The 20,168-nt window shown below is 48.9% G+C and overlaps 1 protein-coding gene and 1 non-coding gene across 2 annotated transcripts; both read right to left on the bottom strand.

Annotated features, from left to right (window-relative positions):
- Window positions 1-12,551: 12,551 nt before the first annotated feature.
- On the bottom strand, window positions 12,552-12,940 carry LOC101042373 (large ribosomal subunit protein uL16-like). Its single transcript, XM_010339130.3, has one exon. It carries the CDS (start codon window positions 12,915-12,917, stop codon window positions 12,615-12,617), a length of 303 nt encoding a protein of 100 aa, XP_010337432.2. The 5' UTR covers window positions 12,918-12,940; the 3' UTR covers window positions 12,552-12,614.
- A 38-nt stretch (window positions 12,941-12,978) lies between these two features.
- On the bottom strand, window positions 12,979-13,113 carry LOC120367465 (small nucleolar RNA SNORA70). Its single transcript, XR_005581847.1, has one exon. It is a non-coding gene; the product is annotated as a small nucleolar RNA SNORA70 (small nucleolar RNA).
- Between the last annotated feature and the right edge of the window lie 7,055 nt (window positions 13,114-20,168).

Below are 20,168 nucleotides of genomic sequence, written 5' to 3' on the forward strand. Positions count from 1 at the left end.
ATGATGGCATATGCCTGTGGTCTGAGGTACTTGGGAACCCGAGACAAGAGGATCTCTTGAGCCCATTAGTTTGAGGCTACAGTGAGCTGTGATCACACCACTGTACTACAGTCTGGGCGACAGGGTGAGATACTGTCCACCCACCAAAAAAACAAGCAAACGAAACTCTGTAAATCTGTTTTTCTCATCAGTAAAACAGCGATAACACTTCTCACATTGATAGAATTAAATCAGAAAATCTGTATAAAGTGTTTAGCTGAGAGATATCCTTTTTTTTTTTTTTTTTTGAGATGGGCTTGCTCTGTTGCGCAGGCTGGAGTGCAGTGGGACAGTCTTGGCCACTGTAACCTCTGCCTCCTGGGTTCAAGCGATTCGCCTGCCCCAGCCTCCTGAGAAATAGCTGAGATGTATCTACATTTACATCTCTACCTTCAGATGATGTCATCTTTGTCTATATCTGTATCTACACACACACACACACACACACACACACACACACACAAAAGACAGGGCAGGATGCGAGAACGCTGAAGGTTTGGAAACAAGCCTTGATTATTTATAGGTTTCACTACTCTGTTTTGCAGTCAGGGCATTTGGCTCTGGGAAGTGGTCAGAACATCGTGGGTGTGTCTGGAGTCCTGGGTCTCTCCAGCCCAGTGTCTGTCAGAGTATAGCTGGGGGTGTGGGACCCAGGGCAGAGGACTGGGTGGGGCCTGGGGGTGGCAGCAAGTGTGGGTGTTGAGGCTGTGGAAGTCTAAGGCCGGTTCTTTCATGGGTTACCGTACTGGGGCCCAGGTGAGAAGTTAAATTCTTTGGGTGGCCCAATTTGACTTGTTGCCATAGAACTCACACCATCTCAGCACAGTCCCTCCACCTGCTTCCTGGAAAAGCAGTTTGGGAGGCAGTTGGATCATTTTATTATTATTAATTTCTTTTCTTTTTTTTTTTTTTTTTTTGAGACAGAGTTTCGCTCTTGCTACCCAGGCTGGAGTGCAATGGCGCAATATCGGCTCACCGCAACCTCCGCCTCATGGGTTCAGGCAATTCTCCTGCCTCAGCCTCCTGAGTAGCTGGGATTACAGGCACGCGCCGCCATGCCCAGCTAATTTTTTGTATTTTCAGTAGAGACGGGGTTTCACCATGTTGACCAGGAAGGTCTCGATGTCTTGACCTCGTGATCCACCCACCTCGGCCTCCCAAAGTGATGGGATTACAGGCTTGAGCCACTGCGCCCGGCCTATTAATTTCTTTTAAAAAAAAAAAAATATATATATATGTATTTTAGCTGGAGTTTTGCTCTTTGTCGCCCAGGCTGGAGAGCTGCATCTCAGCTCACTGACACCTCTGCCTCCTGCGTTCAAGCTGATTCTCCTGTCTCAACTTCCCGAGTAGCTGGGATTACAGGTGCCTGCTTCCATGCTTGGCTAATTTTTGTATTTTTAGTAGAGACGGGGTTTCACCATGTTGGTCAGGCTGGTCTCAAACTCTTGACCTCAGGTGATCCACCCACCTCGGCCTCCCAAAGTGGTAGGATTACAGGCGTGAGCCAGCACGCCTGGCCAATTGGATCATTTTCATCAATGAAAGACGGTGCCTTCTCATACCTGCATGGGTATCACGTATGAACAACGTAAATGTGATGGAGCCCAAAGAAATGATTTGCTCAGGAACCGACAGTTGAGGGAAGAAAAGGGAGATGACTGATGAACCTCTAGTAGCCGTTTTTGGATGGAATAAAAATTACATCTTCAGTTTTATGAATTCCAAATAAGGGCTTTTTTTTTTTTTTTTTTTTTTTTTATGTAGTCTTTTTCTTTTTCTTTTTTTGAGACTGAGTATCACTCTGTTGCCCAGGCTGGAGTGCAGTGGCACGGTCTTGGCTCACTGCAACCTCCGCCTCTTGGGTTCAAGTGATTCTCTTCCCTAAGCCTCCCAAGTAGCTGGGACTACAGGTGCGCGCCACCACACCTGGCTAATTTTTTGTATTTTTAGTGGAGATGGGGTTTCACTGTGTTAGCCAGGATGGTCTCGATTTCCTGACCTTGTGATCCGCCTGCCTCGGCCTCCAAAGTGCTGCGATTACAGGCAGGAGCCACCGCGCATGGCCATAAAGACGTTTTTATGTCCTTCCATTATGAGTATGGCAACCGGCACAGTATTATTCATGGGGCCGTAGGCTCATTGATGTGGATAGCACAGATACTTAATCAAAGATGACTGACGCTGAAAATCCGTGAAAAGACCGAGGCTATCTAGGCTGTTTTCTCTCCTTTGGCTTTTGCAAGATATGGGGATGTAAATGGCATTTGCTCCATTGCTTTGTGAGCCATGTCTTGACTTAACCACTGAGGGAAGATGCCTGGCATGCTGCCTGAGAGGGCAGGAGCAAACTCTTCAGGTTATGGTTGGTGGAAATTTCCATGGATGCGTCTTCAGGCTGAGAGGTCAATTTACTGGGCTCATGTGGAAGGCTGGAAAGGCTTGATTAAATAGTCAGTCTCATTCAAGCCATTCCACCACCTCAGCCCCCCGAGTAGCTGGGACTACAGGTTGTGTGCCACCACACCTGGCTAATTTTTGTATTTTTAGTAGAGACAGGGTTTCACCATGTTGGCCAGGCTGGTCTCGAACTCCTGACTTCAGGTGATCCACCGCCTTGGCCTCCCAAAGTGCTGGGATTACAGGCATGAGCCATTGTGCCTGGCTTGTTATAGTCATTTACTTTCTTTTGTTTCTTTCTTCTTTTTCTTCTTTTTTTTTTTTTTTTTTTTTTTTGAGACAGAGTATAGCTCTGTTGTTAGGCTGGAGTGCAGTGGCGAGATCTCCGCTCACTGCAATCTCCACCTCTGGGTTCAAGCAATTCTTCTGCCTCAGCCTCCTGAGTAGCTGGGATTACAGGCACATGCCACCACGTCCAGCTAATTTTTGTATTTCAGTAGACACAGGGTTTCATCATGTTGGCCTAGATGGTCATGATCTCCTGACCTCGTGATCCACCTGCATTTACTTTAAAGGAAAATATTTGCCAAAGGGCCTTTTCTTGTGTGGAATGTTTTGACTGATCACCTTCTTTGTGTTAATGCTAATACTGTGATTTTCCTCATCTATGAGATGTCTGAGGATTCTCAAATTACTCAGCCTTCCCATGATTTTGACATCTTTCATCCAGTCTTCCAATTTTACTTTCACTTCCGCAATCTCGTCCAGCTCTGCAGGTAAAAGCCGCGTGCCTGGGTGTGTTCCCTGGCTGTGCCCTCGGCATAAATTAGACAGCGTGTCAGTTTGGAGTGCATATGGAGGCAAGTCACAGAAAGCCCTGTTTTAGAGGCTGATGACAATAAAGAAGTCATTTTTCCTGTGTTGGAAAAAGTTCATGGTAGGCCCTTCGTGGCTCGTATCTGTATTAGTTTGTTCTCACATTGCTATAAAGAAATGGCTGAGACTGGGTAATTTCTAAGGAAGGAAAAGAGGTTGGATTTGCTCCTGGTTCCACAGGCTCTACAGGAAGCATGATGCTGGCATCTGCTCAGCTTCCAGGGCGGCCTCGGGAAACCTGCAATCATTGTGGAAGGTGAAGGGAAAGCAGGCTTATCCTACCTGATTGGGGCAGAGCAAGGGAAAGAGAGAGGGGAGGTGCTGTCTCTCTTGTTTCTGCTCCAGCGATCACTGTCACTATCAATAACAACAGCACCAAAGGGGGATGGTGTTAAACCATGAGAAACTGCCCCAGGATCCACTCACCTCCCACCAGACGCCACCTCCAGCATTGGGAATTACATTTCAACATGAGGTTTGGGTGGGGACACAGATCCAAACCGTATCAGTATTAATGACCACTGATGCTACCAGGAGCCCAGGCTCTTCCCATTTTTCTGTTCCTCTGTCCTTAGCATAGACCTCATTCTCAAGCCTCTTGTCTCATGGTTACAAGATGGCTGCTGTACCTCCACACCTCACATTGATGTTCCAGGCAGAAAGAAAAGGAAGGGTGAAGGGATGAAAGACTTTCCCTTAGCAAGTCCTTACCTTCTTATTCAGGAGGGTAAAACCCTCCCCAGGGCCTGGATAAGCCCACCAACAGTGTCTGTTTTATACTAACTGTCTCATGTAATCCCTATTTTAACCCTTTGAGGTAGGCAATCTTCTTTTTTTTCTTGAGTTAGGATCTCATTCTGTTGCCCGGGCTGGAGTGAAGTGGCATGATTTCAGCTTACTGCAACCTCCACCTTGTGGGTTCAAGTGATTCTGTTGCCTCAGCCTCCTGAGTAGCTGGGATTATAGGTGCCTGCCACCACACCCAGCTAATTTTTTGTATTTTTATTAGAGATGGGCTTCTGCCCTGTGGACCAGACTGGTCTTGAGCTCCTAACCTCTGGTGAGCCACCCACCTTGGCCTTTCAAAGTGCCGGGATTACAGGTGTGAACCACAGCACCAGGCCTTAGGGAATCTTTTCTCAGGCGGGGTGAGGTGGTTCATGCCTGTAATCCCAGCACTTTGGGAAGTCGAGGTGGGCGGATCCCCTGAGGTCAGGAATTCAAGACCAGCCTGGTCAGCATGGTGAAATCGAGACTCTACTAAAAATACAAAAAATTAGTCAGTTGTGGAGGGCACCTGTAATCCCAGCTACTGAGGAGACTGAGGGAGAAGAATAGCTTAAACTTGGGAGATGGAGGATGCAATGAGCCAAGATTGTGCCATTGCACTCCAGCCTGGGCAGTAAGAGTGAAACTCCATCCAAAAAAAAATATTTTTTTTCTTTGCCTTACAAATGAGGAAACTTAGACTCAAAGTACTTGTGGAATTTGCTCAAGGTCATACTGTAAGTGGCAGATCTAATAGTGACAATAAGAACAGATTATGTTTCTTTCTAGCCTATCTTTTCTTTCTTTCTTTCTTTCTTTCTTTTTTTTTTTTTTAGAGACAGAGATCTTGTCTAGCCTGTGTTTCATCTTTATACACAAAGCACCTGCTCATTCACTTCTTTGGGTCTCTCAGAACTCTTTGAGATGGGCAGGGCGGGTATTAGAATATTCTCATTTTCCAGAATGGGAGCTGGAGACCCAGAGAGGTAAGCCAGGCCTTGCCTGAGGTACCCAGGCGGCAACTTTCAGAACTGGGATTTGATCTCAGGTCCAGTGTCCTGGCTTCTGGACCCCACTGGCTGGGTGTGATCAAGGGGCAATCAATTCATTGAGAGAGACACACAGAAGCAAAAGGGACAGATGGACCTCATATGCTTCAGTTTTGCATAACCTTTTTTTTTTTTAAAGACGGGGTCTCACTCTGTCACTCAGGTTGGAGTGCAGTGGTGCGGTCATAGCTCACTGCAGCCTCTAACTGCCAGACTCCTGTGCTTCTTCTACCTCGGCCTCCCTAGTAGCTGGGACTACAGGCACATGCCACCACGTTCAGCTAATTTATATATACACAGTCTTTTTGTTTTTTTCCATTTTGTGGAGAATGGGGTCTTGCTATATTGCCCAGACAGGTCTTGAACTCCTGGGCTCAAGCTAGCCTCCCTCCTCTGCCTCTCTAAGAGCTGGGATTATAGGCGTGAGCCACAGCACCCAGCTAATTTTTTATTTTTTGTAGAGATGGGGTTTCACCATGTTGGCCAGGCTGGTCTTGAACTCCTGGCTTCAAGCAATCCACCTTCCTCAGCCTCCCAAAGTGCTGGGATTATAGGCATGAGCTCCTGGCCGGGTGCAGCTTATTGTGGTGTTTCTGTCATTGCCCTGGTGGGGTGCTGCGTGGATCTGGAGCCACAGGGTGATGAGCCAACACTTGATCTCAGACTCAGCCTCGCACACAGACGTGGTCTGCGTTGCCTTTTTCTACCGACCGACCTCTGGCCTTTTGTGGGTATGTTTTCCAGCCTTGCTTCCAGACCGGTATTTGCTGCCAGAAGGGGAATTTTCTAGATCGAAAAGCCAGACTTTATCTTAATTGTTATCGTCCTCTCCTTGAACACAGGTAGCACAGAGGAGTGGATGTTTCTTGACGACCCAGTTTGGTCATATGGCAAAATCAGTGAAGAATCAGCACCAATGTCCAAGTGGGCTTTCTGCTTGTCTTGATACAATAATTATGGTTGAAAGCCAGGCATGGTGGTGCACGCCTGTAGGCCTGGGCAAAATGGCAAGACCCCATCTCTACAGAAATAAAAAGCATCAGCTGGGTGCAGCAGTGCATGTCTGTGGTCCCTGATGCTGGGGAGGCTGAGGTGGGAGGATCTGCTGAGCCCAGGAGCTTGAGGTGGCGGTGAGCCATTATAATTGTGCTGCATTTCAGCCTGGGGGACAAAGCTGGAGCCTAGCTATTAATTTTTTTGTTTTTCTCACAGTTCTGGGGGCTAGGAAGTCCAAGATCAAGTGCTGGAAGACTCCGCGTCTGGCAAGGCTGCTTTCTGGTTCACAGAGGTGCCTTCTTGCTGAGATCTCAGAAGGTGGGCGGGGCTTGGCAGCTCTGGGGCCTCGTACAAGGGCACTAATTCTATTCATAAGGATGTCACCCTTATGACCTGATCACCTCCCAAAAATCACACCTCCTAACACTATCGCCTCTGAAGTTATGGATTTTGTTGGAGGCAGAAACATTCAGACTCAATAAAATATTTATTAATATGTATGGATTCTGGGAGTCAAGCAAACCTAATGAATTGATCACCACAATCAGATAAACGAAGAATATGTTGCATATTCTGTGGTTATTCCATGACTCAAAATTATGTTTTAAAATAAACCACTGTAACTTTGGGAGGCTGAGGTGGGCAGATCACCTGAGGTCAGGAGTTTGAGACCAGCCTGGCCAACATGGTGAAACCCCATTTCTACTAAAAACAAAAATTAGCCAAGTATGGTGGCGGGTGTCTGTAACCCCAGCTACTCAGGAGGCTGAGGCAGGAGAATCACTTGAACCTGGGAGGTGGAGGTTACAGTGAGCTGAGATCACGCCACTGCACTCCAGCCTGGGCAACAAGAGCGAAACGCCATCTCAAAATAAAATAAACCACTGTCAAAGTAGCATTGAAAATTAGGGACTGAAGGCTGAATCAAAATCTGCTTTCATCAGGGAAACTTCTTATGGTAATCGTTTCTTTCCCACTTTCACTAGTGGCCTGAAATGTGGGCAGCCTTTGCTGCTGACAGAAGCAAGCCAGCTTTCGGGTCCCCGTCAGCTTTTGATTGACGCAAAGGAAGGGGCTGCCTGTGGGAGAAACGACACCAACGGGTGATGTGGTGTGGCAGGCGGGTCACTGCTGGGTGTGACTTGGGAGGAGGGCGTTTAGGCGGTCACAGCCACTCGCTGTCCTGTGTACGGTGGAAGCAACTGGGGAAAAATCCCCTTTCTGTCTGTCAACCACGAATGAGGTTCTGAGGATTTTGCAAACTCCATGTTTTGTCTGGCGAGGTGCTGTTTAATAACGAGCTGCATCTTCTTTATTTTCTTGTTCCAACAGGTATCACTTGAGGTGCCCTTTCTCTCCCTCCCTCCCTCCCTTCCTCCCTCCCTCCCTCCTTTCTCTCCCTCCCTCCCTCCCTCCCTGCCTCCCTCCCTTCCTTTTTTCCTCTTTCTTCTTCTTTTCTTTTCTTTTTTTCTTTTTTTCTTTTTGAGATGGAGTCTTGCTCTGTCACCCAGGCTGGAATGCAGTGGCACAATCTCAGCTCACTGCAGCCTCTGCCTCCCAAGCGTTCAAGCAATTCTCCTGCCTCAGCCTCCCAAGTAGCTGGGACTACAGGTGCCTACCACCATGCCTGGCTAATTTTTTGTATTTTTAGTAGAAACAGGGTTTCGACCTATTAGCCTGGATGGGCTTGATCTCCTGACCTTGTGATCCTCCTGCCTCAGCCTCCCAAAGTGCTGGGATTACAGGCGTGAGCCACCACGCCTGGCCTCTTTCTTTCTTTCTCTCTCTCTCTCTCTCTCTCCCTTCCTTTCTTTCTCCCTCCCTCCCACTCTCCTTCCCTCCTTCCCTCCCTTCCTTCCTTCCTCTCTCTGTCTCTCTCTCTTTCTTTCTTTCTGTGACAGGCCTCGCTCTGTCCCTCTGTCATCCAGGCTGGAGTGCAGTGGTGCAATCACCGCTCACTGCAGCCTCAACTTCCGGGGCTCAAGCCATGGTCTCACCTCAGCCTCCCAAGTGGCTGCAACTACAGGCATGTGCCACCATGTTCAGGTGATTTGTCAAAGTTTTGTAGAGATGAGGTCTTGCTGTGTTGCCCAGACTGTTCTCAAACTCCTGAGCTCAGGTGATCCTTCCACCTTGGCCCACAAAAGAGCTGGGGTTATAGGCGTGAGTCACCTCACGTAGCCAGAAAAGAGCAGAGACTTAAAACAGATATTTATACACCAGTGTTCTTAGCAGCAACATGTACAATAGCCAAAAGGTAGAAACAAACCAAACTTCCATCAACAAATGAGTGAATAAACAAAGTGAGCTTTATCTATTCAATGGAATATTATTCAGACTTAAAAAAGAATGACATTCTGACACCTGCTACAATGTGAATAAACCTTAGGGACAAATATTGTATGATTCCACTCATAGGAGACTTCTAGGATAGTCAAATTCATAGAGATGGAAAGTGGAATGACGGCAGCCAGGGGCTGGGAGATGAGGATGTGGGTTTAGTGTTTAATGGGGACAGAGTTGGAAGATGAAAAAGTTCTGGACGTAGGCCGGACATGGTGGGTCATGCCTGTAACCTCAGCACTTTGGGAGGCTGAGGTGGCCGAATCACCTGAGGTCAGGAGTTTGAGACCATCCTGACCAACATGGTGAAACCCCATCTCTACTGAAAATACAAAAATTACCTGGGCATGGTGGCAGGCCCCTGTAATCCCAGTTACTCTGGAGGCTGAAGCAGGAGGATCACTTGAACCCTGGAGGCAGAGGTTGCAGTGAGCTGAGATTGCGCCATTGCACTGCGATGTGAAACTCCACCTCAAATAATAATAATCATCAAGTTCTGAGATAGATGGTGATGATTATGCAACGACCTGAATGTGGTTTCATTCACCATCATTTCATTATAACGTTGATGAGAAAAGAAGTTTTGATTCCCGCCTGGGGCCACTGTCTGTGGAGTTTGCATACGACCCCCGTGTCTACGAGGGTTTTCTCCAGGTACTCTGTTTCCTTCCCCATCCCAAAGGTGTGCACAGAGGTGAATCGATGTGTCTAAATGGTCCCAGTCCGAGTATGTATGGGCGTGAGCTCGGCTTGCGATGGGAGGGCATCCTGTCTGGGCCTGTTTTCTGCCTTGGGCTCTGAGCTTCTGGGACAGGCTCTGGCCACCTGCAACCCCGAGTGGGAATGAGCAGGTAAATAATTATCTGACTTTTTAAATTAATATTTTTGAAATGTATTTATTCCAATGTGTGATATAATTTTTTGGCATTTATTTGTTTATTTATTTATTAAATAGAGATGAGGTCTCACTTTGTTGCCCAGGCTGGTCTCAAACTCCTGGCCTCAAAGGCTCCTCCTGCTTCAGCCTCCAAAAATGCTGGGATTCTAGGTGTCAGCCACCTCGCCTGGCCTGGTCTTTATGCAGAAGTTGGTGATGTTTTGGTGACTAGAGAGATGCTATAGGAACTTAACCGTGTTTATATAAAGTAACCTATGTTAAAGTTGGTTTAGTTATGTCTCACTTAAAGAGTAGCTTCCTGCCAGGTGTGGTGCCTCTCACCTGTAATCCTAGCACTTTGGGAGGTTGAGGCAGGTAGATCAACTGAGGTCAGGAGTTCGAGACCACCTTGACCAATGTGGTAAAACCCCATCTCTACTAAAAAATACAAAAATTAGCCAGGTGTGGTGGTGGGCACCTGTATTCCCAGCTACTCGGGAGGCTTAGGTAGGAGAATCACTTGAACCTGGAGGTGGAGATTGCAGTGAGCCGAGATTGCACCATTGCACTCCAGCCTGGGGAACAAGAGTGAAACTCCATCTCAAAACAAACAAACAAACAAAAATTAACTGGGCATGGTAGCATGCACCTGTAATCCCAGCTATTCAGGAGGCTGAGGCAGGAGAATTGCTTGAGCCCAGGTGGTGGAGGTTGTAGTAAGTTAGTTGAAATTGTACCACCGCACTCCAGCCTAGGCGAAAGAGTGAGACACTGTATTAAAAAAAAAAAAAAAAAAAAAAAAAAGGCCGGGCGCGGTGGCTCATGCCTGTAATCCCAGCACTTTGGGAGGTTGAGGCGGGTGGATCACAAGATCAAGAGTTCAAAAGCATCCTGGCCAACATGGTGAAACCCCGTCTCTACTAAAAAATACAAAAATTAGCTGGGCGTGGTGGTGTGCGCCTGTAGCCCCAAGCTGCTTGGGAGGCTGAGGCAGAAGAATTGCTTGAACCCAGGAGGTGGAGGTTGCAGTGAGCTCAGATTGCGCCACTGCACTCCAGCCTGGCGCCTGGCAACAGAGTGAGATTTTGTCTCAAAAAAAAAAAGTTGTAGTTTCCAAGAACCTACAGAGAATGTTAAGTGAGGACTTACTGTACTTCATACCACTGAACTGTACACTTAAATGGTTAAAGTGGGCCAGGCGCGGTGGCTCATGCTTGTAATCCCAGCACTTTGGGAGGCCAAGGTGGGTGTATCACAAGGTCAAGAGATCCAGACCATCTTAGACAACAATGAAACCCTGTCTCTACTAAAAATAAAAAAATTAGCTGGGCATGGTGGCAGACACCTGTAGTCCCAGCTACTCGGGAGGCTGAGGCAGGAGGATCACTTGAACCCAGGAGGCAGAGGTTGCAGTGAGCTGGGGTTGCACCACTGCACTCCAGCTTCTGTCACAAAAAAAAAAAAAAAAGGTTAAAATGATAGAGTTTATGTTGTATATGCTATACTACAATCATTGTTTTCTTTCTTTTTTCTTTTTAATTTTTAAAAATTGTAATTCTTTTTCTTCAATTACTTTTGCAACTACAATAAATTTTTTGTCTCTTTTTTAGATGTTTTGGAGCAGGAGGATTTTTCCGTATAGCTCAGACTCCACGCTGCTGGCCCTGCGGCGCTGGCCCTGACCTTGGAAACATTTGGGTTGGTGACTCTGCTTTGTCCTACTTCAGTCTTGGCACTTATATATTTGGGAGAAAGAATGGGTACAAATATATATTATTGCGACCAGCCATTAGAAAGGGCAGGTAGAACTTCCGCTCCCTGCACAAGGCCTCTTAATAAGGAAGAAAGAAGCCCCTAGAGCTGGATGATTCCGGGCGGGGCGTGGTGGCTCACACCTGTGATCCCAGCACTTTGGGAGGCTGAGGCAGGCAGATCATGAGGTCAGGAGTTGGAGACCAGCCTGGCCAACATGGTGAAACCCTGTTTCTACTAAAAATACAAAAATTAGTCAGGCGTGATGGTGCTCGTCTGTAGTCCCAGCTACTGGGAAGGCTGAGGCAGGAGAATCGCTTGAACCCTGGGAGGCGGAAGTCACAGTGAACTGAGATTGTACCACTGCACTCCAGCCTGGGCCACAGGGGCAAATCTCCGTCTCCAACACAACAAAAAAAAAGAACTGAATGACTCCACCTTGTCCCCAGGAAGGAGGTGCTGGCCATTTGCCCATGTGACCTGGCAAGTGACGCCGTTCAGCTGCCACATGGGAGCCAGGCTCACCAACCAAGGGCAGCTCCTAGAATTTCCAGTGGGGACGATATCCATGTAGCACCAGACTGTGAGCAGGGCTCATGGATGAAGCCAGCTTGCACTGACTGCCTTCCAGAGCCTTCTGTCTGCAGGGTGCTGCTCTCTCATGAGAACCATACCTTTGGGATTACCTGAGCCTCAAAAATGCACCAGGAATTCACTTTGCCACACGGCACATTCCAGATCCCCACATAGGGCGGCCACACCCAGATTCCAAAGCAGAACTGGGCAGACCGCGCTCCTCTTGCAGGCCTTCCCGCTGCTCAGGTGTTTCTGCCTTGTGACTGTGAGCAGTGGTGCTGTCCAGCAGGGATGCAGTCCCTTCTGCACTTCTGCGTGACATCATTTGTTCCTGTCGAGGGACAGGTTTCTTCATTTGAAGCCCATTTCTACAGCTGTCCTGGTTTCGTGTCGGCAGCAGATACAGCTGGGGAGTGTGCATGGCTCGCTCTGTGTGTGCCTCTTCCTCAAGGACAGCCTTGGGCTCTGCCTCTCAATCTTCCAAAGGCTTCCAGCTGGCTGCGGAGCCGCCCTGCGTCGTGACTGCAGCCTGCAGTTGCTTCACGTGCCCGTGGCTTCTCTTGCGCCCTGTGCACAGTGGCTTCATTGGCCTGCCTGATCCTCCATAGCACAGCCCATGCTCTTGGGCCTTGGCCTGGGACATTTGTCCTTGTGTCTTCTGGCCACTAATCCCACTGTATTAAGAGTTTTGTTTTGTTTTGTTTTGGAGACAGAGTCTCGTTCTGTCGAACAGGCTAGAGTGCAGTTGCACAATCTCAGCTCACTGCAACCTCTGCCTCCCAGGTTCACATGATTCTCCTGCCTCAGCCTCCTGAGTAGCTGGGAATACAGGCACATGCCACCATGCCCGGCTAAATTTTGTATTTTTCTTTTTTTTTTTTTGGACAAGAAGTACATTTATTGGTTCATATTATGAGGGGACAGCACAGTGGAGGCCCTCAGGGGTGCAGGGCCCGCCACTTGTCCAGAGGGCCACGACTGGGGATGTACTTAACCCCACAGCCATCTGGAATGAGCCGCTTCTCAGCCACCATGTCTTCAAATTCATCGGCATTGAACTTGGTGAAGCCCCACTTCTTTGAAATGTGGATCTTCTGGCGGCCAGGGAACTTGAACGTGGCCCTGCGCAGGGCCTCAGTCACATGCTCCTTGTTCTGCAGCTTGGTGCGGATGGACATGATCACTTGGCCAATGTGAACCCTGGCCACAGTGCCCTGGGGCTTTCCAAAGGCACCTCGCATGCCTGTTTGGAGCCTACATTGGGGCAGTGCAAGGTGAGACACATGAACCTACATCTGGAAGGCCCGTCTCCAAGGTTCCTTAGAGCAACCCGTACAAGAAACAGGCTGCATACACTACCAAGGAAGCTGCTGTTTGCAGCCATTGCACACTGGGCCCTCATGAGGAAAGGAACCCAGTCGGCTTAATTGGCTGCAGAGAAATTTTGTATTTTTAGGAGAGACGGGATTTCACCATGTTGGCCAGGCTGGTCTTGAACTCCTAATCTTGTGAGCTACCCATCTTGGTCACCCACAGTGCTGGGATTACAGCTGTGAGCCACCATACCCAGCCTTTTTTTTTTTTTTTTTTTTTTCCTTTTTGAGACAGAGTTTTGCTCTTGTTGCCCAGGCTGGAGTACAATCGCCCGATCTTGGCTCACCACAGTCTCCACCTCCTGGGTTCAAGTGATTCTCCTGCCTCAGCCTCCCAAGTAGCTGGGATTTTAGGCATGTGCCAACATGCCCAGCTAATTTTGATTTTTAGTAAAGATGGGTATTTCTCCATGTTGGTCAGGCTGATCTCCAACTTCTGACCTCAGGTGATCCGCACGCCTCAGCCTCCCAAAGTGCTGAGATTACAGGCATGAGCCAGCATACCCGGCCTATATTCTATATTAGAGTTCTCCAGAGAAACAGAACCAATAGGATATGTAGACAGATAGATGGATAGATAACTAGATCTATATCTGTCTATCCATCCACCCCCACATCCAACCACCCAACCACTCATCCAACTGTTCATCTGTCCATCCTTCCCTCCCTCCCTCCCTATCATCTACCTAAGAACCTAAAGGAATTGTCAGCTGGGTGTAGTGGTTCATACCTATAATCCCAGCAATTTGGGAGGCTGAGATGGGAGAATCTTTTGACCCCAGGAGTTTGAGGCCAGCCTGGGCAACATAATGGGACCCCCCCATCTCTACAAAAAATTTAAAAATTAGCTGAGCATGGTGGCATGCATTAGCCAGGTGTCGTGGTACACACCTATAGTCCCAGCTACTTTGGAGGCAGAGGCAGGAGGATTGCTTGAGCCTGGGAGGTCAAGGCTGCAGTGAGCTATGATCATACCACTGCACTCTGGCCTGGGTGACAGAGTGAGACTGTCTCTAAATAAATAAATAGCTAGTTATAAATTGTGGGGTTGGCAAGTCCAAAATCTATAGAGCAGCCAAGCAGGCTGGAGCTCCAAGGAAGAGTTGATGCTCGGGTCTTTTTTTTTGAAATGGAGTCTCACTCTGTCCCTCAGGCTGGAGTGCAGTGGTGTGATCTCGGCTCACTGCAACCTCCGCCTCCCGGGCTTAAGCTATTCTCCTGCCTCAGACTTCTAAGTAGTTGGGACTGCAGGCATGTGCCACCACGCCTGGCTAATTTTTGTATTTTTAGTAGAGAGGGAGTTTCACTATGTTGACCAGGTTGGTCTTAAACTCCCAACCTCAGGTGATCTGCCTGCCTCGGCTTCCCAAAGTGCTGGGATTACAGGTGTGAGCCCCCGTACCTGGCTGATGTTGCAGCCTGGATGCAGAGTCTCTTCTTTCCCTTATCTCTTAAGGTCTTCAACTTGTGAGATAAAGCCCACCCACAGTGTGAAGGCGATTTCCTTTACTTAAAGTCTACTTACTTAAATATTAATCACACCGAAAACAATACCTTCATAGCGGCGTCTGGACTGCTGATTGAGCAAACAGCCAAATTCCATAGCCTGGCCAAGCGGACACAAGAAACCACACCCGCCTTCAAGGTTTCCCTCCAGTGTGGCTGGTTGATCGTAGCTGGCGTTTGCTGAGTATTTACTACATAGCAGGTATTGTGCGAAGTGCTTTTTTTTTTTGGCTTGTTTGGTGTAATCCTCAGAATAGCCCTATGATGTTGGTTCTGTTTTGGTCTTTGGTTCACAGGAAAGAGAACTGAGGTTGAGAGAGATTGAGTGACCATCCCAAGAGTGCACAGCAAGCTGAAGAGCTGAGGTGTGAAGCCAGGCAGTCCCACTGCAGAGCCTGCTGCTTTAGCAGCGCAGAATCTGCGGGGCCTCCTCCCACTTCCCTAACCCTGGCTCACAGCACTCCCATAACTTGCAGATCTTGGAGGCACTTTCCCTTCATTTGCCTGTGCCTCATCCTCTTTCCTATTTGTTGGGAGCAGATAATGGGTTCGTTGCATATCAATGAAGCCCAGGATTGCTTGTGGCCAGGCACCTCTGACCTCTACCACCCTGGAAGCCGGGGCGCTCCTGAATGAACACTGTCCCTGGCTGGGCACTGGTGAGGCCACATCTCCTGCAAAAGGCACTGTGAGGCTTGGTGCAGTGGCTCACACCTGTAATTCCAGCACTTTGGGAGGCCGAGGCGGGCGGATCACCCAAGGACAGGGGTTCGAGACCAGCCTGGCCAACCTCATAAAACCCCATTTCTACTAAAAATACAAAAATTAGCCAGGTGTGGTGGTGTGCTCCTGTAATGTCAGCTACTTGGGAGGCTGAGGCAGGAGAATCACTTGAACCCAGGAGGCGGAGGTTGCAGTGAGCTGAGACTGCACCATGATATTCCAGCCTGGGAGACAAGAACAAAACTCCATCTTCAAATAAACAAACAAAAAAAAAAGGCACTGTGACCCCCAGGCCCTTACAGCTCCAGCAGATAACAAACCAGGACGAAGCCCAGCTCTGGTCTGAGGGGTCCAACAAGGTTAGCCCCCAGCAGAGCACCGTGGCCTGGCTATAGCAGAGGCGATTAACGCGATTTCCATGATTTCCACCTTCTTGGGGGACTTAAGTGGCCCAGGAATGTGATGTTAGCACTGTCCTGGCAGCGCTGCCCTAACTCTCTGGGCTTCACTTGCTTTCCCCGGCCTCCCTGAGCCTCACGAACCTGCCTGGCCCTGTGTTCTACTCACTTGCTGCCCAGGGAACGAGCATGCCGGCCCTGTTCCCTGACTCTTGGACGGATGGGTTGCCCAGACCCATCCAGGGCGGATGCTGCTTCCCACTGCCTGCCTGCCTGCCCGCCCCAGGCCTGGCCCTTCCTAGGGCTGTGGGAGAGGCAGCTACCACTGAGGACTGGGGATGCTGTGGCCCTGAATCTGCCTCATCGCTGAATTAGGTTGGACGATGTCCCCACAAAAGACATGCAATTCGTAGCCCTGGTACCTGTGAATATGATCTTATTTGGAAAAGAGGTCTTTGCGGATATAATTAATCTCGAGATGTGATTACCTGGGTGGGCTCTAAATTCAATGACAGGTATCCTTTTAAGAGTGGCCTGCCGGGCGCGGTGGCTCAAGCCTGTAATCCCAGCACTTTGGGAGGCCGAGGTGGGTGGATCACGAGGTCGAGAGTTCGAGACCATCCTGGTCAATGTGGTGAAACCCCGTCTCTACTAAAAATACAAAAAATTAGCTGGGCATGGTGGCGCGTGCCTGTAGTCCCAGCTACTCAGGAGGCTGAGGCAGGAGAATTGCTTGAACCCAGGAGGCGGAGGTTGTGGTGAGCCGAGATCATGCCATTGCACTCCAGCCTGGGTAACAAGAGCGACACTCTGTCTCAAAAAAAAAAAAAAAAAAAAAAAAAGATTGGCCAACATAGCAAAACCCCATCTCCACCAACAAAACCAAAAGTTAGCCAGGTGTAGTGGTGCACGCCTGTGGTCCCAGCTACTTGGGACGCTGAGCTGGGAGGATTGCTTGAGCCTGGGAGAAGGCAGAGGTTTCCGTGAACCGAGATCAGGCCACTGCACTGCAGCCTGGATGAGAGAGCCAGATCCTGTCCCTAGGAAAAAAAGAATGAGGCAGAGACTGTGTGAAGACAGAAATTGGAGACATACAGCCCCAAGTTAAGGAATTCTGGGAGCCCCCAGAAGCTGGAAGAGGCCAGGAAGGGTCCCCCTGCAGAGCCTGTGGTGGGAGCTCTGACCTGAAGAAAGAAAGATTTTCCCTTAGAGTCCTGCTCACACCTCGATGTCAGATTTCTGGCTTCTAGAATTCTTAGAGAATGGTCTGTTATGAGCCAACATATTTGTGGGACATTGTTACAGGAGGCCTAGGGAATTAATGCATTTCCAGTCTTGAGTCTGGGGCCCAGGGAGCAAGTCTTGCCCAGCCGTGCCCTGCTCTGGGGACCCAGACCCCAGCCATCCCACTGCTTGGCTGTGAGCACCTTGTATGTACAAGGTACCCCATAAAAATGAGTGGAACTGAGCCAGGTGTGGTGGCTGACGCCTATAATCCCAGCACTTTGGGAGGCCAAAGTGGGCACATCACGACGTCAAAAGATTGAGACCATTCTGGCTAACACCGTGAAACCCTATCTCCATTAAAAATGCAAAAAATTAGCTAAGTGTGGTGGTGGGAGCCTATAGTCCCAGCTACTTGGGAGGCTGAGGCAGGAAAATGGCTTGAAAGCAGGAGAATTGCTTGAACCCAGGAGGCGGAGGTTGCAGTGAGTCGAGATTGTGTCCCTGTATTCCAGCCTGAGGACAGAGCGAGATTTCGTCTCAAAACAAAAGAGTGGAACTGAACTGGAAGGAAGAGAAGTAATTGAATGTAGCTGAATTAGAAGGCAGCCTTCAAGGACACACCTGAGTTCAATATTTCCTCTAGTATTTGTTGGCCGAAGTTGATTTCCTCAAAGGGTAGTTGAGGATTGAAGAAATAATAAGTGGAAAATGCCTGTCACAGAGTAAGTGCCCATAAAAGGTGGTTATTATTCTCAGGGTCAAGCAGAGAGGAATGCTGGGATAGGAACCTGGGGTTCGAGCCCTAGATTCCTCTATCACAGATGGCTGTGACTTTCTGGGAGGCATTCACACTGGCTCTGAGTCTTGGAGCCTGCATCCGTCTGTTCCAGGGGGGGCAGTTTGTCCTGTCTTGTTACTCACAGGACTACTTACTGTGAGACTCGAAGGAGTTTGGGTGCAGTGTTATTTTTATTTTTTTATTTTTATTTTTTTGAGACAGAGTCTTGCTCTGTTATCCAGGCTGGAGTGCAATGATGCAATCTCAGCTCAGTGCAACCTCAGCCTCTTGGGTTCAAGCAATTCTCCTGCCTTAGCCTCCCAAGTAGCTGGATTACAGGCGCCAGCCACCATGCTTAGCTAAGTTTTTGTAATTTTAGTAGAGAGGGGGTTTTGCCATCTTGGCCAGACTGGTCTCAAACTCTTGACCTCAGGTGATCCACCCACTTTGGCCTCCCAAAGTGCTGGGATTACAGGCATGAGCCACCAAGTCTGGCTTTTTTTTTTTTTTTTTTTTTTTTTGAGACAGAGTCTCGCTCTGTCAACTAGGCTGGAGTGCGGTGGTGCGATCTCGGCTCACTGCAACCTCCCCCTCCTGGGTTCAAGCAGTTCTCCTGCCTAAGCCTCCCAAGTAGCTGGGATTACAGGTGCCTGCCACCACACCCCGCTAATTTGTGTATTTATAGTAGATTTAGGGATTTCACCATGTTGGCCAGGCTGGTCTTAAACTCTTGATGTCAAATGATCGGCTTGCTTCGGCCTCCCAAAGTGCTGGGATTATAGGCATGAGCCACTGTGCCTGGCCCAAGAGTTTGGGTGCAACCCTTTTACAAGCCATAGTTCAGAAGCCCAGGGTGTTTGTCTGGTGATTTACACATAATGCAATGTCCCAGCGCATTGTACCTGGTACCTGCGACTGTACCTTTTTTTTTTTTTTTTTTTGAGACGGAGTTTCACTCTTGTTGCCCAGGCTGGAGTGCAATGGCGCGATCTCGGCTCACCGCAACCTCCGCCTCCTGGGCTCAGGCAATTCTCCTGCCTCAACCTCCTAAGTAGCTGGGATTACAGGCACGCGCCACCACGCCCAGCTAGTTTTTTGTATTTTTAGTAGAGACGGGGTTTCACCATGTTGACCAGGATGGTCTCGATCTCTCGACCTCGTGATCCACCCGCCTCGGCCTCCCAAAGTGCTGGGATTACAGGCTTGAGCCACCGCGCCCGGCGCGACTGTACCTTTATGCAACTCATGAGGTGGCAAAAGGTTGTTTTCAGGCTTTGGATGTTACTAGGATTTAAATTGTGCTTATTAAAGAAAATTGGCTCTGAACCAGGGAGAATGAAACTGTAACCACGCATTCCCTGTTCAACAGTGCACAGTTTTGCAGAAGGCTTCTTGCTTCGTGTGGCCTTCCCTCTCTCCCACTGTGGTCACCGACAGGCTTCTAGTAGCAGGTGTGGGGATGGGCACTGAAGCGCAGACAGTCTGCACTGAAAGCCCTGGGGCCCAGGAGCCAGGCTGTCCCAGCATCGGCCCTTCCTGCACCCCGCGTGGGACAAGCCTGAACCTCTGAGCCCCACTGGGAATTCTTACTGGGGATTATTCCCTCAGGTGGCATAAATGTGATCCGATCACTGCCTTCCAGCTGTTAGAGCCTCAGGTGACATGTACCTAATTTTAGATTGCATTATGGTAAATAACAGACACAGGTCCAGATGTGAGGGGAACACAGGCGAGAGATCAGCTTCTTCATCTTGGTGAAGTGAATGAAAGCCTCACACGGCAGCTTTTCTCAGAGCCGTTCCTGCAATGAATCCCATCTTGAGAACTTGCTATTCCCATCCCTGAAGATTCGTGGCTAAGAGGTACATGCAAGAGGGGTAATTGTGCAGGGCCAGGGGTGTGACGGGAAGAACCAGAAAAATGACTGTGCAGTGGAAGTAGAATTTTTTTTTAATTTAAAATAACAAATATGCTTTTTTTTGGTGGGGGAGATGGAATCCTACTCTGCTACCCAGGCTGGAGTGCAATGGTGCAATCTCAGCTCACTGCAGCCTCTGCCTCCCAGGTCCCAGCGATTCTCCCAAGCAGCTGGGCTTACAGATGTGCGCCACCATGCCTGGCTAATTTTTGTATTTTTAGTAGAGATGGGGTTTCAGATGTTGGCCAGGCTGGTCTCAAACTCCTGACCTTGGGTGATCCACCTGCCTTGGCCTCCCAAAGTGTTGGGATTACAGGCATGAACCACCGCAGTTGGCCACAAATACGCTTTTTTTTTTTTTTTTTTTTTTGAGACAGAGTTTTGTTCTTGTTACCCAGGCTGGAGTGCAATGGTACGATCTCGGCTCACCGCAACCTCCGCCTCCTGGGTTCAGGCAATTCTCCTGCCTCAGCCTCCTGAGTAGCTGGGATTACAGGCACGCACCACCATGCCCAGCTAATTTTTTGTATTTTTAGTAGACACGGGGTTTCACCATGTTGACCAGGATG

Source organism: Saimiri boliviensis, chromosome 12 (genome assembly GCF_048565385.1).
Source record: "Saimiri boliviensis isolate mSaiBol1 chromosome 12, mSaiBol1.pri, whole genome shotgun sequence".
Taxonomy (NCBI): Eukaryota; Metazoa; Chordata; class Mammalia; order Primates; family Cebidae; genus Saimiri; species Saimiri boliviensis.

Coding starts and splice junctions, on each gene's coding strand:
- LOC101042373 (XM_010339130.3), bottom strand. CDS start 12,917: ATGCGAGGTGCCTTTGGAAAGCCCCAGGGCACTGTGGCCAGGGTTCAC.